Source organism: Hemiscyllium ocellatum, chromosome 16 (assembly GCF_020745735.1).
Source record: "Hemiscyllium ocellatum isolate sHemOce1 chromosome 16, sHemOce1.pat.X.cur, whole genome shotgun sequence".
Lineage (NCBI taxonomy): Eukaryota > Metazoa > Chordata > Chondrichthyes > Orectolobiformes > Hemiscylliidae > Hemiscyllium > Hemiscyllium ocellatum.
In genome coordinates, this window is record NC_083416.1 from 4,325,288 (window position 1) to 4,343,180 (window position 17,893).

The 17,893-nt window shown below is 47.6% G+C and overlaps 1 protein-coding gene across 1 annotated transcript; it reads right to left on the minus strand.

Moving 5' to 3' along the window:
- Positions 1 to 10,381: 10,381 nt before the first annotated feature.
- On the minus strand, positions 10,382 to 10,568 carry LOC132823129 (large ribosomal subunit protein eL39-like). The gene has a single exon (XM_060836674.1). The coding sequence runs from the start codon at positions 10,566 to 10,568 to the stop codon at positions 10,413 to 10,415; it is 156 nt and encodes a 51-aa protein (XP_060692657.1). The 3' UTR covers positions 10,382 to 10,412.
- Between the last annotated feature and the right edge of the window lie 7,325 nt (positions 10,569 to 17,893).

A 17,893-nucleotide genomic window follows, 5' to 3' on the forward strand; every position in this document is an offset into this window, starting at 1 on the left:
GCTGGCTAAGGTAAAAGGTAGGGAGGAGGGACTTGGGGGAGGGGCATTGGAAATGCGATAGGTGGAAGGAGCATCCGGAGTTAAGGTTAAGGTGAGGGTGATAGGCCAGAGTGGGGGTGGGGACGGAGAGGTCAGGAAGAAGATTGCAGGTTAGGAAAGTGGTGCTGAGTTCGAGGGTTGGGACTGAGATAAGGTGGGGGGAGGGGAAATGAGGAAACTGGAGAAATCTGAGTTAATCCCTTGTGGTTGGAGGGTTCCTAGGTGGAAGATAAAGTGCTCTTCCTCCAACCATCATGTTGTTATGGTCTGGCGATGGAGGAGTCCAAGGACGTGCATGTCCTTGGTGGAGTGGGAGGGGGAGTTGAAGTGCTGAGCCACGGGGTGGTTGGGTTGGTTGGTGCGGGTGGCCCAGAGGTGTTCTCTGAAACGTTCCGCAAGTAGGCGGCCTGTCTCCCCAATATAGAGGATGCTACATCGGGTGCAGATGCAGTAAATGACGTGTGTGGAGATGCAGGTGAATTCCTGATGGATATGAAAGGATCCCTTGGAACCTTGGAGGAAAGTGAGGGGGGAGGTGTGGGCGCAAGTTTTGCATTTCTTGGGGTTGCAGGGGAAGGTGCCGGGAGTGGAGGTTGGGTTGGTGGGGGGTGTGGACCTGATGAGTCACGGAGGGAGTGGTCTTTTCGGAACGCTGATAGGGGAGGGGAGGGAAATATATCCTTGGTGGTGGGGTCCGTTTGGAGGTGGCGGAAATGACGAAGGATGATACGATGTATCTGGAGGTTGGTGGGGTGGTAGGTGAGGACCAGTGGGGTTCTGTCCTGGTGGCGATTGGAGGGGCGGGGCTCAAGGGCGGAGGAGCGGGAAGTGGGGGAGATGTGGTGGAGGGCATCGTTGATCACGTCTGGGTGCTGCCTGACCTGCTGCGTTTTCCAGCAACACATTTTCAGCTCTGATCCCCAGCATCTGCAGTCCTCACTTTCTCCATTGAAGGACTGACAATGTTTACGAAGCTGTGACCGAGCAGATGTTTGAGGGAGGAGGAAAAGAAAATAGGAACCTTGCAAAATTCTAGTGTATGGATGGCCACAACTCCAACTGATAGCACACTGGCTCAGTGGTTAGCACTGCTGCCTCACAGCGCCAGGGACCTGGGTTCGATTCCAGCCTCAGGTGATTGTCTGTGTGGAGTTTGCACATTCTCCCCGTGTCTGTGTGGGTTTCCTCCGGATGCTCCGCTTTCCTCCCACAGTCCAAAGATGTGCAGGTCAGGGTGGATTGGCCTGGGCTGAATTGTCCATAGTGTCCAGGGATGTGTAAGCTAAGTGGGTTAGCCACAGGAATTGGGCATGGGTGTCTGGCTGGGATCCTCTTTGGAGGGTCAGCATGGGCTGAATGGCTTGCTTCCATCTTGGAGTGATTCTATGAGATGTTTTGGCGGGGAGCTGCTGAAGGGTTGACATTTCCTTCATTTCTTTGATGTTTACTGTGAATCTCTCCCCTCAAATCCAGTTCAACAGCAGGCACTGCCAGCTCACTGTTCCTGCATTCCCCAGCATTCCCCAGCATTCCCCAGCATGCTGGCATGGCTTTCCCACAGCTGGGGTGAGAAATGGATAAATGCTACATTCTTTCAGACCCTTTCAGTATAAATACCAGAGAAACCCACAGGTCAGTCTGCCAGAAAGACACTTTGCTTGGATTGAGATTTCTGGAGAACAAGGCTGCTGGCTGATGTTTGTGTCTTAGCAGTTTGTTCCGAGTTCCAGAGCTCAGAGAGGACTGGAGCTTGAATCAGCATCATTAGATTAACCCATTACTACAGGATACAGAGCTCAGAGGAAGACCATGTGATTCAACACTTTACGCACCTTTGAGTTCAGTATTCAGTGTTTGCTGCTTACTACGAGGTCTATTTGACAATAGGAACCCTCGCCCCTGGACCAGGTGACTGAACCCCTTACAAAATGCTTACATTCAGTCCACAAACACGATCCTGAACTTCCTTCCTATAGTCATGTGAATTCTTCACTTTGCCCCCAGGCTGACTTCTCTTCCTCAGCCTGTTCCTGAAGCTCAACACAAGGCAGCACCAACCTGACCCTCCACAACCTGACCCTCCACAACCCGACCCTCAACACAAGGCAGCACCAACCTGACCCTCCACAACCTTTCAGGCTCAGCGCCGAGCTCAACAACGTTAGTCCAGAACCTCTGCCCCTCCTTTGGTTGGCTTGTCGCTGCTGGTTCAGTTCTTGCTCTTGATCTCCTCACTTTGTATTCGAGTAGTTCCTATTCTGCCATTCACTGACACATTTGTTTCTTCGTTTCCTCCTGTTTGTCGTGTTACGCTAGATCGTTCTGAAGTTAGTCCCTCTGTTGTCGATCCCTCTTGAATTGGTAGCCATGTGATTGCTCACTCTGCAATCACTCGATTTAGAACTGGTCACATTGTAAATGATCTGTCTGGAGTTAGTCACTGCCAGAGATTACCTTGGGGCTGATCTCTCTGCAGTGCTTTGCAATGGAAACCTAAGCAACTGATTAATCTCCAACTGGCCAGTCTCCAATTTCTCCAATTTATCGATCACTCTGCAGTTAATTGCCACAGATCTCTCTCCAAATAATCTGAAATAACTGCCCAGAGCACACTATGTGGTCTCCCACTCCCTCTTTATTTACACATGTCCAGTACACGGCCTCTGACCAGCCAGGCCCCAGACTGAGGACACTCTCTGAATCTCCTGTTTGTACTTTTTCTATTTTATTAAACAGTACAGTTTACAAACAATTAACGTTAACAGCTGTATACAGAGAAACAGCAATTTACAGGGGAGAGGGTTGGCAAACCCAGGCCCCAAACCCCCACCGTTCAACCAGATTCCAGGGAAATGAGGACAAACCTCAAATCCCACCTTCAGTCTCGCAGCAGTAGCAGTAACAAAGACATACATGACAGTCCAATTAGATAAGAAACATAGAAGACAGACACCCCTCCCAGCAACCCACCCATCCCTCCCACCTTCCGTACACTCTAGGGTAGTCTGCCCCCATGTCCCTTCCATCTCTCGGCCCACCCCATGCCCCTTCCAGCTTCTCAGTCCACCCTGACTCACCTTTCGACCACCTCTAGAACAGCCCGTCTTGCTTCTCCAACCCCCCCCCCACCCCTCTCAGGATGACAGTGGTCCAGATGGCTTCCCCAACTGCCCTGACACACCTTCTGGTCACCTCTAGGACAGCCTGCCCCAGTATCCGCCCGGGGTGACAGCACTGAGGATGGAACACCCCACCCTCCGGCTCTCAGTCTGCCCCTATGTACCATCTGGCTCTCACTCACCCTGACACGCCATCCGGCCTGAGGACTGCCCCAACACACCTTCTGACCACCTCTAGGGCAGCCCATCCCCTTCCCCAGGGACAACAGTGCGCAGGGCAGCCCACAAGCCTTCCAGATCTCAGCCTGTCCCTATGCGGCTTCTGGCTCCCTGATGGTCTGACACACCTTCCGGCCTGTTATGAAGAGCGAGAGCGAGAGCGAGAGATAGTGGGGTAAGAATTCACGTGGAGGAACGGAAAGTTCAGGAAGTGAGAATGGCAGCAGGATTAGCAGATGAGTACATGTTGGTGCATAAGACAAGATTCCGCCCAGAATTTCGTCCTGTGAGGGATAAAAGTTGGGAGAAAGGGATATCCTACACTATGAAACCAAGAGTAGAGAGCGCTGGTAAGAGTTTACCACAGGATAAAAAAGAAGCCCAAGAGGGTGGGCAGGAGATGAAAGGCCTCAGGTGCTTCCACTTTGGTAAAGTGGGACACGTAAAGTCACAGGGCTGGTCGTTAAAGAAAGGCATTGTGGGAAAAGATGTGGTAAAAGAAGCTGAGCCAGTGGCATTAGTGAAGGTAGTAAAGGAGACCCCAATAAGAGTCGAGGAGCTGCAGGAGAGTGCACAGCCTCGGCAGGGGCTGGGTATGGAGTTAGTACCTGATCTCTACAAAGAATTCATCTCTGAATTGAATTGAATTCAATTTGAATTCAATTGAATTTATTGTCACGTGTACCGAGGCACAGTGAAAATCTCCGTCTTGTGAGCAATACAGGCAGGTCACAGAGTTAAGGAGCATAGATAGTAAATAATAGGTAAACAGCAGCAAAAACAAAAACACAGGTATAGGTGAATGCTCAGAGTTTGTGAGTCCATTCAGTATTCTAACAACAGAAGGATAGAAACTGTTATGAAACCGGCTGGTGCGTGTGTCCAGGTTTCTGTACCTTCTCCCCGATGGTAGAGGTTGTAGAAAAACATTGCCAGGGTGGGATGGATCTTTGAGAATGCTGGCGGCCTTTCCTTGACAGTGGGCCTGGGAGATGGATTCTATAGATGGGAGGTTGGCCTTTGTGATTGTCTGGGCCAAGTTCACCGCTCTCTGTAACCGTCTCTGATCTTGAATGGTACAGTTGCCATACCAGGTAGTGATACATCCAGACAGAATGCCCTCGATGGGGCACCTATAAACGTTGGCAAGGGTATTCACCGTCACTCCAAATTTCCTCAGCTGCCTGAGGAAGAAGAGACATTGTTGGGCCATTGTAACCAGTGCGTCCACATGAAGAGTCCAAGAAAGCTTGTTGTGGATGACCACTCCCAGGAGATGGACACTCTCCACTCGTCCCACCTCTGTGCTGTTAGTGTGTAGGGGGCATGAGTAACCTCCTGCCATAAGTCAATAATGATTTCTTTGGTTTTGCCAGCCTTGAGAGCTAGGTTGTTCTCACTGCACCATTTTTCCAGGTCTTCCACCTCCCGTCTGTAGTCTGTTTCTTCGCCATCTGAGATTGGACCGACTATGGTGGTGTCGTCAATGAACTTGCAAATGGCATTAGTCTGGTATTTGGTGACGCAGAATACTCTGTGGGTGAAGTTTATTCAGAAAGAACAGGGGGAGAAGGACAAGAAGTTATCATTTTGAGAGATACAGGATCTAACCAGTCGCTGATAGTAAGGGATGAGCGACTTTGCACTGTTTCTGATCTGTTACCCGAGAGTGTGGCAATTTGTGGGACAGATGGACAGAAATTTAGCATTCCCCTATGTAAGATCAGGTTGGAGTGCCAACTCAATACTGGGGAAGTTACAGTGGGAATGATTGACAGAATGTCAGTTCCAGGAATTCAGTTTGTTCTTGGGAATGATTTGGCAGGATCCAAGGTGGGAGTGACACCCCTTTGTTGTGGAGAAGCCCAAGGAAGACCAAGAAACTGAGGACTGAAAACAGAAATATCCTGATATTTTCCCAGACTGTGTGGTAATTAGATCCCACTATCATAAGTCACAACACAAAGCAACAAGTAAAGAGAAAGATGAAGGAGTTGAGGTGCAGTTAGTAAATCCCTGTTGGCGTAATGGTACAGGAAAAACCTGAACAGGCAGAGGGTCAAACAGAAGTTTTTAGTCCTGAAAGGCTAAGGGACTTACAACAGCAAGACAAGACGATAAAGGATATATATATATATATGGATGCGTACTCTGAAAAGGAGGCAGAAATTATTCTGAAGGATTATTATCTGAAAGATAGAAGACGGAAGTGGAGACCACGCAGGTTAATGAAGAGGAGAAATGGGCTGGAGTGCACCAGATTGTGTTGCCGGTAACATACAGACAGGAAGTGTTACGTGAAGCACATGAACTACCTGTAGGAGGTCACCTCGGGGTACGAAAGACCCAGGCTAAGGTACCAAAACATTTTTATTGGCCTGGAATGCACAAGGATGTGGTTAGCTTTTGTCGTAGGGTGTCATACATGCCAAATGGTGGGTAAGCCACAGGCGGTAATAAAGCCAGCCTCTTTGTTGCCGATTCCCGCATTTGAAGAACCTTTCACGCGGGGTTATAACTGATTGTGTAGGTCCCCTCCCGAGAACTAAAACTGGGAACCCGTACTTGTTAACCAGAATGGATGTGTCTACCAGATTTCCGGAGGCAATTCCATTCTGGAGTATTGAGGCAAAAAGGGTAGTCGAGGAGTTAGTAGCTTTCTTCACACGGTGTGGGCTACCCAGAGAGATCCAGTCAGACCCAGGGTCATATTTTACAGCGAGGCTGTTTCAGGAGGTTGTGGATAGCTTAGGTATACAGCACTTTAAATGCAGTGCGTAGCATCCGGAATCCCCGGGAGCTTTAGAAAGGTGATATCAGACCATGAAGACCGTGTTGAGAGCATACTGTCAGGATTACTCGAATGGTTGGGATAAAGGTATCCCATTCATATTGTTTGCCATTAGAGATTCCCTAAATGAATCTATTCAGGTCACCCCCTGTGAGTTAATATTCAGGCATGAAATTAAATTAATTAAAGAAAAATTGGCAGGACCAAAGTCAGAGATCTCACACTTAGATTATGGAGGTAAGGGAGAGATTAAATCGAGTTGGTGAATTAGCTAAATAGCACCTAAAGCGAGCACAGTGTAGAATGAAGCAGGTGGCTGATAAAAGCTCTGAGACTCGGACGTTTTCCCAAGGGGATGACGTGTTAGTATTGTTACCAGTGATAGGGGATCCCTGCAAAGCCAGGTTTAGTGGTCCCTATCAAATTGAGAAAAAGTTGAGTCAGGTGAACTATTTAGTAAAGATGCCAGATGGAAGAAAAGGGAATTGGGTACGTCATGTAAACATGTTGAAACTATATGACAATAGACAGAAAGAACTGGAGAAACAGGTGTAAGTTACTGGCCCACAGAGTGAGGAATCAAATTCAGGTGATGGGGATTTTGATGTGCCTTAAAATAGATTAAAAATGAAGAAGTCCTTGAGGAGTGGGATAGGTTAGTATGCTATCTGCCTCAGGAGCTTAGAACGCAGTTGAAAGATTTGTTACTGCAGTACAAGGACATCTGTAAGAATCAGATGGGGAGGACTAATGCTACTGTACATGAAGTAGACATAGGGAATACTGCTCCGATAAAACAACACCACTATTGGCTTAATCCTTTCAAAGCCGGACAGGTCCAGATCGAGATGGAGGCCATGCTCGACGAGGACACATCGAACCAAGCCAGAGTGAGTGGAATTCGCCAATCGTCTTAGTTCCCAAACCGGACGGGACTCAATGGTTCTGCATGGATTATCGGAAGGTCAATGCTGTTACAAATTTGGACTCCAATCCAATTCCTAGATTGGAGGATTGTATCAAGAGAGTCGGACAAGCCAGTTACATCACCAAGTTGGACTTACTGCGTGGTTACTGACAGGTACCTTTATCAGCATCGGCGTTTGTAACCCCAGATGGGCTATCAGTTTAAAGGGATGACCTTTGGAATGAAGAATATGCCCGCCACATTCCAAAGACTCATGAACAGAGTTAACAAACTGTGCAGTCTATTTGGACGATGTAGTGATCTTTAGTAAGTCCTGGAAAGATCACATGGTACAGTTCACAGAACTCTTTGAACAACTACGAAATGCAAAACTGGTGATAAACTTAAATAAAACCGATTTCACCAAAGCAGAGGTGACGTTCCTGGGACATAACACTGTCATGGAAGGTTGACCCCACGGAACGCGAAGATGAAGGCCGTCGAGGAATTTCCACGACCCACCTCGAAGAAAGAGGTGCTTCGATTCTGAGGACTCAGTGGATTCTATCGGAAGTTTGTTACAAACCCCAGCAGTGTAGTGGCCCTGGTAACTGATTTACTGAAGAAGAACAAAGTTTCCCTTGGACAGAACCACGCCAGGAGACATTCAACCATTTGAAAGTAACATTAACCACCAAACCAGCTTTAACTCCGCCAAAACCTTTTAAAGTCGCCACGGATGCTCGTGACATTGGAGTTGGAGCTATACATCTGCAGGAAGATGAGGATGGGATTGAACTGCCAGTTGGTTACTTTTTGAAGAAGATCAACATTCACCAAAGGAAATACTCCACAATCGAAAAGGAACGATTGCGTTTGGTACTGGCCTGACAACATTTAAATGTGTATGTCACAAACAATGTGTCGGAAACGATTGTGTACACTGACCACAATCCACTTACATTCTTAGACTGCTTTAAAGACAAGAATATGAGACTATTTCATTGGAGTCTTATGGTACAGACTCTTAAAAATCATACAAGATGCAGGTCACAAGAATGTAATCGCAGATGCGTTATCTCAGATTTAACTGATAGAGTTTAAATGAGATTTGTCTATATTTAATGTTCAAGTTATATGGAGAAGAGGTTGAGGTGAATTTATATTAAAGTTATCTGTATGTTAGGGTAATGTATTTAGAAAGTAGGGAAGAAATGAGCCATCTTTTCATTATGGTTCATTTTTGCTTAAGCGGGGGAACGTGTTATGAAGATCTGGGTATACTTTAAGAGAAGTTAAAGCAGCAGAACTACTGGACACAGCACCGAGTGTTCTCTAATGAGGCAGCAATGTAACACTTGCTCAAACAACTTGATTAGCTCGTTGTCTGGAGACAAAAACAAATTCGAATCCAGCCAATCAGTTTAAATTATGCCCCGAAAAATATCAAACTCCAATTCAGTTTTAATTGAGCATATTGACAATCTTAAAAGCCAATGATGCAATCCGATGCTTTGGGGGAGAAGACGGGGGGAAATTGAACGGTTGAGAGGAGAACTTCCAAACACAGCAGATAAGCAGGCTGCCTGAAAAATAACTTTCTTAAAAAGTTACCTTTTCGATCACTAACCTGTTATGCAGAAATTCCTAAGAAGAAAAAAAGACACAGGAAGATCCAAATAGAAGAACCGAAAGCTGCCTGGTTTTGAGATAAGAAGGTGTTGCTTTGTAAATCTTAATTGGGAGTTTTATTGGACTAGTATTATAGAAGGGAAGGCAACAGATAGGTTAGAGAAAGGAATTGTAAATAGTTGTTAGTTAAGTATTCTCTGTTATACTTTAAGAAATAAAGTTGTTCATTGTTACTTTAAATAGTTCTTGGCCACTCGAAGTTTTACAGATTTCTGCATGGGATAAATCTTTTCTGCGTTGCTGGTTTTAAATTAAGCAGAAGGGTTTACCCCATGTCATAACAGGCCACCTCTAGGGCAGCCCATCCTGATTACCTCTTCTTGGTACAACAGTGCTGAGAACGGCCTACCCTCCTCCGGCATTCGGGACAGCTTACCCACCTTCAGATTCACAGGATGGCCTACCCACCCTCCAGCACTCCACGCGACCAGCATCGGGACAGCTTGCCCACCTTCAGGTACACAGGACGGCCTACCCACCCTTCGGCTCTCAGGGTGACAGCTTTCAGGACAACCTATGAGCCTCTCAGCTCATAGAGAGGCCTGCCAGACCCAGGGACACACAAGACAGTGCAGGTGATAACCACAACAAGTAACATGACAGAGTCAATTACCAACAAACAGAGTCCCTTCTGGTACAGCGTTCATTACCATAAACAGTTCTCTTCAAAATGTAGAGTCCATTCCCAGGAACAGAGTCCACTCCAGTGTACAAAGTGCATTGTCAGAAATAGAGTCAACTCCAAACTGCAGAGTCCATTGCTAAAAAAAACAGAGTCCACAACTGACAGCAGGGTCCACACCTGAAGGCAGCAAATGCACACCCCACAGCACACCCACAGGTGTTCAGTCTCCACTGAGTCCCGCCCATCCATAGAGAACCAGGCCCACTCTCAGGAACACAGTACATTGTGAAGGTGCGGTTCACTCCCAGGGGTTTGGTCCATTCCCGAACTCCAGGACACAGTGAGTGCTCACCTACCAGTGCACACACAGATGTTCAGTCCTTACAGAGGCCTAATCCACCCACAAAGGGCCCGGCCTACCCACAGGAACAGCTCACCTGGAAAGATTTATTTTTTCAAAGGGGCTCAGTCCAAATACCAAAAAAGTGAAAACACATTCAAAAAGCAAAGAAAACCAGGGTGCAAGGGCTAAACCCTGCCACAAAATCAGCATAGCCCCTTTCTCAAAGTGGAAGAGTAACACACAGGCTGTAACCAGCCAGAGAAACAGCAACCCCCTAATGAGAACTGAGTCACACCTGAAACACATTGACTGTGTAGATCAGGCAGTTTAGAAATCAGACCTCAGTAAAAATAAAAGGAATACTGGTTAACGAAACTGGCTTTGTAAACCCAGAGTTTAGGAATCAGATTCTCCCCCAAAGCAACAGCAGCAGGAACACACTGACTGTGGCCCAGCCAGCACAGAGTCCATCTCCTCAACTCAGGAGATTGTATATCACCTGTTTATCTCCTGTTTCTGTTTTTTGCAATCTCAATATTTATTTTCCACAATAAAAAACAGGAGACAGGGAAAAAAATTGCCATTTGTGTGGTCAACCTTTGCTCAAATCCATACTTCCATGACTCTGTACGAAAAAGTAATCGGGGAAGATAGTTGGACGCCAGCGGAGAATTCCTTTATAGGCCCAGCTTAGTTCTTCTCCAGTGTCTCCTTTTGGAGTTGTACCTGATCTTGTTGCCAGTTTTCATGCGGATCCACTGTGGAATTGGTCGGTTTTGCTTCATCTTCTTGGCAAGGACGCGCTTAATCCTGAGCGTTTTATGGGACGGCATGTCGGACACCTTTCAGCAGCTCCAATGGCCCCCCAGAAAAGCTATCACCTGTTTCTATCTGTCAGCCAGGGCTCCCTGATTGGCCCCAGGTTAACAGCCCCAGTCAGGGATCTCACAGCCAATGAGATCCACCTGGCCAGCCTTGTTCCAATCAGGACAGACTCGCTGCAGGCTTTCTCTCTGTACCTTAGTCTCTCAGTTGAGTGCTGAGCAGTTGATCACTCTACCTTCGTTGCTGACGTTGGTCACTCTGAAGTTGATTTGCATGCAGTTAAACCCTCTCAAATTGATCTGTAACACACTTGATTTCGGTTGATCACTATCTGGTGGATCAGTTCCAGGAGCCTTCTAATGGCACAGTCCCTGCCTGTGGAGCGAGAGGGCCAGGATCACATCCTACCTACTGCAGAGGTGTGTAATAGTATCTCTGAACCAGTTAGTGTGTAAGATAGGTAAATCAAAACTTTTTAAAAATTTAGATCAGTCCCAGGGTCACCTGTTGCACAGTGGTAGTGTCCTTACCTCTGAGCTATGAGACCAGGGTATATGTCCTCCCTTTCCAGAGGTTTGTGGTAATGTTTCTGAACAGGTTGATTCAGAAAACATAGATCAATCCCAGAGCAAGTCCCCTTTGGTTACTGTTCAACTGCTCACTTTCGAACAGACCTATCGATGACAGTCTTCAGTGAGCACTCAGCTATTGCTGACTGTAAAATACAGGAGATGACCTTGTCATAAATGATCACCTTTGTCTACTCACCCCCTTCCTGTTGCAGACATCGCAATCCTTTTGTTGATACCATGTGGTTGCTAAGGTGTTAACTCTGGAACATCAGTGAACTACCTGAAAAGCAGAGATGGGGAGGATATACACGGCAGCCCGAGGAAGCAAACCATATCCACGGGCCCTACTCCACCTCCCCCCTCCCCAACTCCCCCCCCCGGCCCACCACTGTGACATGGGAACAAGGAGAGATGCTGATTCATCCCTTTCTGCTTTTAGACACTCACCTCATGACAAATATAATCTACTTGTGATGTGAATACTATGAATGTCTCTTTATCAGTCTCTTGAATATAATTACAGGGGAGATTTTGAGCGACATGCGATTTTTACAGGTTACCCCTACTGACTGAATACTGTACGGTACTGTTTTAAAGACTTGGCAGGGGGCACAAGATGTGTTGCCTTTTGTGGGTGCATTGTGTGGAACTGAAGAACCTGCAGGATAACAGAGTCACCTCTTTGCCAGACCACTCCAGCAGATGGAGATGCAAAACGTTGGCCCACCTCCCCTTGTAGCCTCCACAGTTATTGAATGTCCACTTGATTGATTGATTTAGCATTGTCACATGTACCAGGATACAGTGAAAAGTGTTGTTTTGTGTCCTCTATAGGCAGATCATACCGTACCGAGTGCATCAGGGCAGCAGAACAGAGTGCAGAGTACAGTGTTAGAGCCGTACAGAGAGAGATCAGAATTAACGTTTGAGAGGTCTGTTCAAAAATCTGATAACAGCAGGAGGAAGCTGTTCGTGAATCTACTGGTAGGTGTATTCAAACTTTTATATCTTGTGCCTGATGGGAGAGGTTAGAAGAGATTATAACCGGGGTGGGAGGGGTCTTTGCTGATGTTGGCTGCTTTCCCGAGGCAGTGGGAAGTGTAGATGGAGTCAGTGGATGGAAGGTTGGGTTTGTGTGAAGGACTGAGCTGTGTTCACCACTCTCTGTAGTTTCTTACAGTCCTGGGCAGAACAGTTACTGTACCAAGCTGTGATACACCCAGATAGAATGCTTCCTATGGTACACCTGTAACATTGGTAAGTGTCTTTCTGGACATGCTGAGTTTCCTTAACCTCCTGAGGAAGAAGAGACATTGTTGTGTTTTCTTGACTGTTGCATCAACGTGGGTGGACCACTTTGTTGGTGATCATCACTCCCAGGGACCTGGAGAAAGTGAGGACTGCAAATGTCAGAGAGTCAGAGTTACAAAGTGTGTTGCTGGAAAAGCGCAGCAGGTCAGGCAGCATCCGAGGAGCAGGAGAATCGACGTTTCTGGCATAAGCCCTTCTTCAGGAATGAAGAGGGTGTGCCAAGCGGGCTGAGATAAAAGGTAGGGAGGAGGGACTTGGGGGAGGGGCGTTGGGAATGCGATAGGTGGAAGGAGGTCAAGGTGAGGGTGATAGGCCGGAGTGGGGGTGGGGACGGAGAGGTCGGGAGGAAGATTGCAGGTCAAGAAGGCGGTGCTGAGTCAATAGACAATAGACAATAGGTGCAGGAGTAGGCCATTCTGCCCTTCGAGCCTGCACCACTATTCAACATGATCATGGCTGATCATCTTTAATCAGTATCCTGTTCCTGCCTTATCTCCATAACCCTTGATTCCACTATCCTTGAGAGCTCTATCCAACTCTTTCTTAAATGAATCCAGAGACTGGGCCTCCACTGCCCTCTGGGGCAGAGCATTCCACACAGCCACCACTCTCTGGGTGAAGAAGTTTCTCCTCATCTCTGTCCTAAATGGTCTACCCCGTATTTTTAAGCTGTGTCCTCTGGTTCAGCACTCACCCAACAGCGGAAACATGTTTCCTGCCTCCAGAGTGTCCAATCCTTTAATAATCTTATACGTCGCAATCAGATCCCCTCTCAGTCTTCTAAACTCAAGGATATGCAAGCCCAGTCGCTCCAGTCTTTCAGTGTAAGGTAATCCTGCCATTCCAAGAATTGACCTCGTGAACCTACGCTGCACTCCCTCAATAGCCAGAATGTCTTTCCTCAAATTTGGAGACCAGAGCTGCTCACAGTACTCCAGGTGTGGTCTCACCAGGGCCCTGTACAGTTTCAGAAGAACCTCTTTGCTTCTATACTCAATCCCTCTTGTTATGAAGGCCAGCATGCTATTAGCCTTCTTCACTACCTGCTGTACCTGCATGCTTACCTTCATTGACTGGTGTACAAGAACACCCAGATCTCTCTGTACTGCCCCTTTACCTCAATTGATTCCATTTAGGTAGTAATCTGCCTTCCTGTTCTTGCCACCAAAGTGGATAACCATACATTTATCCACATTAAACTGCATCTGCCATGCATCTGCCCACTCACCTAACTTGTCCAGGTCACCCTGTAATCTCCTAACAACCTCATCACATTTCACCCTGCCACCCAGCTTAGTATCATCAGCAAATTTGCTAATGTTATTGCTGATACCGTCTTCTATATCATTAACATATATTGTAAAAAGCTGCGGTCCCAGTACTGATCCCTGCAGTACCCCACTGGTCACTGCCTGCCATTCCGAAATGGAGCCGTTTATCACTACTCTTTGTTTCCTATCAGCCAACCAACTTTCAATCCAATCTACTACTTTGCCCCCAATACCATGCGCCCTAATTTTGCTCACTAACCTCCTATGTGGGACTTTATCAAAAGCTTTCTGAAAGTCCAGGTATGCTACATCTACTGGATCTCCCTCGCCCATCTTCAGAGTTACATCCTCAAAAAATTCCAGAAGATTAGTCAAGCATGATTTCCCCTTCATAAATCCATGCTGACTCTGTCCTATCCTGTTACTACTATCCAGATGTGTCATAATTTCATCCTTTATAACAGACTCCAGCATCTTTCCCACCACTGAGGTCAGACTAACTGGTCTATAATTTCCTGTTTTCTCTCTCCCACCTTTCTTAAAAAGTGGTACAACATTAGCCGAGTCTGAAGGTTGGGACTGAGAAAAGGTGGGGGGAGGGGAAATGAGGAAGCTGGAGAAATCTGCATTCATCCCTTGTGGTTGGAGGGTTCCTAGGCGGAAGATGAGGCGCTCTTCCTCCAGTCGTTGTGTTGCCAAGGTCGGGCGATGGAGGAGGCCAAGGACCTGCATTTCCTCGGTGGAGTGGGAGGGGGAGTTAAAGTGTTCAGCCACGGGGCGGTTGGGTTGGTTGGTGCGGGTGTCCCAGAGGTGTTCTCTGAAACGTTCAGCAAGTAGGTGGCCAGTCTCCCCAATATAGAGGAGGCCACATTGGGTGCAGCGGATGCAGTAAATGATGTGTGTGGAGGTACAGGTGAATTTGTCCCATCACCCTCAGGCAGCACATTCCAAACCCCAACCATTCACCGTGAAACAAAAATATCATCTCTCCACATCACCTTTAGATTGGGCGTGTAACTCACTCCATGAGGTCTTTTTTAATCAACCTGTTCGGGGTATTATTGTTGCACATCACTGGAGCAGATAGGGCTTGAACACAGACCTCCTGGCTCAGTGGTAGGGACACTACCACCACACCGCAAAGGCCCATAACTCATCCCTGGAGAGCTTTTCTGATGAATCTGGTCTGAGATGTGTTGATATGCCCCTGAGACTTGAACCTGGCTCAGAGAGACAGATGCTACCACTGAACCACAATGGCCCACATCTCATTCCCAGAAATATTTTCTGATGAACCTGTTCAGCGATGTTGTTGCACACCTCTGGAGCAGGATGGGTCTTGAACTCAGGCCTCCTGTCTCAGATATAGAGACATTACCACTGTGCCACAAGGGCCCTATAACTCAGTCCTGGATTGTGATATCCTGTCTGTGAAACATCTGAACTCTCTGGTCAGACTCCCAAATAGATTTGCACTTATCCAGTTCTGGAGAGAACATTGTCCCATGTGCCTTGGTAAATTCTTGCTTGTGATTGATATTAGAAATATGTGATGTCCAACCCCTGACAAGCAACTAACACCACCCTGTATCCCTTTACTAGGAACAGTCAGTTTGATAAGGGAGTGTATTACTGACACGAGGTGACACCCAATTCAATCAATCCCCAGCCTTCAGAAAAACAAGTAAGTGTTGATAAGAAAAGGAAACTGAACCTTGTCACAAGTTTATGAGGGAACTGTTTCATGTCTCAGTGAATGACTGGGCCCAGTGTCGACTGGTCACTTCTGAACTCAGACTGTGGCTGCGCTGAGCGAAAAACACTGGAATATTCAGAGCATGGATGAAGAGAAAGGATTTTTCCAGAGTGAGTGGTCCTCTTGCCTACTTCGTGACAGACAATCCTGGGACAGTTTTCACCTCAGGTTGACTCCAGTGTAAAGATATCTCAGTACAATCGTGGGCCTCGTTTCAGTCTTTCATATCTGGATATCAATTGCACCAAGAAATCTCTTGTTCGCTGCTTTGACCTCAGCATGACCCATGCACATACTATCTGTATGACAGCGGATAGGCTCCATGCACCACTGTACTACACACACACACACACACACACACACACACACACACACACACACACACACACACACACACACACACACACACACACACAAAGGAGGAAAACAACCTTTCCTTTTTTAAATCTGGGGGCCCACAGCAGTATGAATCCAGCCCCTATTCAGAGTCGCTTCTGTGGCGTGTTTAATAAGTAGCATGACACAATAGTTCAGGAAACTAGATTTTCAGTCAATTCAGGGCTGCAGAAGAAAGGGTTGTTCAGAGGATAATGCTGCCTTCTGATCTAAGCGCACCGTGGGTGGAGAGAAATGCTGGCAAGAAACTGCACGCTAATCGCTGCCGCCTCGTTTAACTCTTACGACCTGACCTCCTAGGGGTTGAGCCATCACATGTAAAGGTGAAAGATGGCTGCCTATTACCTTCTCATCAGGCTGGTTCTCATCTTCGTCAGGACAATCTTAAATGGTTTGTTGCGCTCTGTGAATCTCTCCTGTCTTCTCACAAAATGGCGACACCTTGCTGCTGGATTGCTCTGTGTTCTGTCCTTCGTGTGTGTGGGTCAGGTGAGGAGGGTCAGCAGACTCTTTAATCAGAGGCCCTGGATCTAAGCTTGCTTCTACCTGCACACTAAACCTCTATAGGGTCACCCCTCAGCCTCCGACGCTCCAGGGAAAACAGCCCCAGCCTGTTCAAGACAAAGCTTTTCACTGTGCCTTGGTACACGTGACAATAAATTCAATTCAGTTCTGCAGTGAGTATCTCACCTCCTGATTCCCCAAAGCCTGTCCACTGTCTGTAAGGTTCACATCAGGAATCTGATGGAATACTCCCCATTTTCCTGGTTAACTTCAGTTCCAAGAACACTCAAGAAGTTCAAGACCTGTTTGATTAGCACTGCATCCACCACCCCCAACATTCACTCCCTCCATTACCAACAAACCAATGAGAGCGGTGTGCACTAACTACAAGACACACTGCAACAAGGCACCTCTCATAGCACACTCCAAACCCCCGACCTTCACCACCTGGAAGGGCAAGAGCAGCAGATGCATGGGAACCACCACAATCAGCAACATCCCCTTGGAGAGTGGCAAGGTGGCTCAGTGATTCGAACTGTTGCCTCGCAGCATCAGGGACCCAGGTTCAATTCCAGTCTCAGGTGACTGTCTGTGTGGAGTTTGCACATTCTCCCCGTGTCTGCGTGGGTTTCCTCCCACAGTCCAAAGATGTGCAGGTCAGGGTGGACTGGCCCGTGCTGAATTGCCCCATAGTGTCCAGGGATGTACAGGCTAGGTCGGTTAGCCATGGGAAATGCTGGGATACAGGAATAGGATAGGGGGTGGGTCTGGATAGGATGCTCTTTGGAGGGTCAGTGTGGACTCATCAGGCCGAATGGCCTGCCTCCATACTGTAGGGGATTCTATGAAGCCACACAGGGTCCTCATTTGGAATGATCCCATTGCTGTTTCTATATTGTCACTGGGTCAGGATGCTTGATGTCCCTAGGTGTCAATCAGTGGGAGTCGCCCCTCACCACCAACCCCGCCCCCCCTCCCCCCGACCCCCACCCCCACCCCAGGCTGCAGTGTTTCAAGGTTGCAACTCAACACCACCTCCTCAAAGGCGTTTAGGAACAGATAATAAATGCTGATCTGGTCACGCGCCTACTTTGGGTGGGAGAGGGGAGGTGTATTTTGGGTCCCCCTCCCTTGATGCTGGGAATAGGAGCACACCAGACACTCCTGGTGCTGCCCGGCACACCGGGTTCCTCAGGTTGTGCCCATCTTTTAGCCGAGACAGCTTTGGAGGTTAGCCATCCTCACAGGGCAATTTGTCAGGGCCTTTGTGACTCCAAATAAAGGAGGACGACCGAAAAATCCCAAACTGGCAACTGTCTGGAATCAGGAAAGGCCGAGAGACCCTCCTGGATTTCCTGGGCTCAGGAGCAGTCACCCTCTCCTCACCTCTCACCTGCTGCCTGTTCACTTGCGATTAATTGTCCAATGGGCCCATTTATCACTCACGTTCAGCTTCACCACACCTTATATAGTCAGTGTGTGTCGTTTTGAGATGTAATGGACCTGTAGGTCTTTTTGTTAAA

What these genes read in the sequence shown, in the direction of transcription:
- LOC132823129 (XM_060836674.1), bottom strand. Translation starts at nt 10,568, where the DNA reads ATGCCGTCCCATAAAACGCTCAGGATTAAGCGCGTCCTTGCCAAGAAG.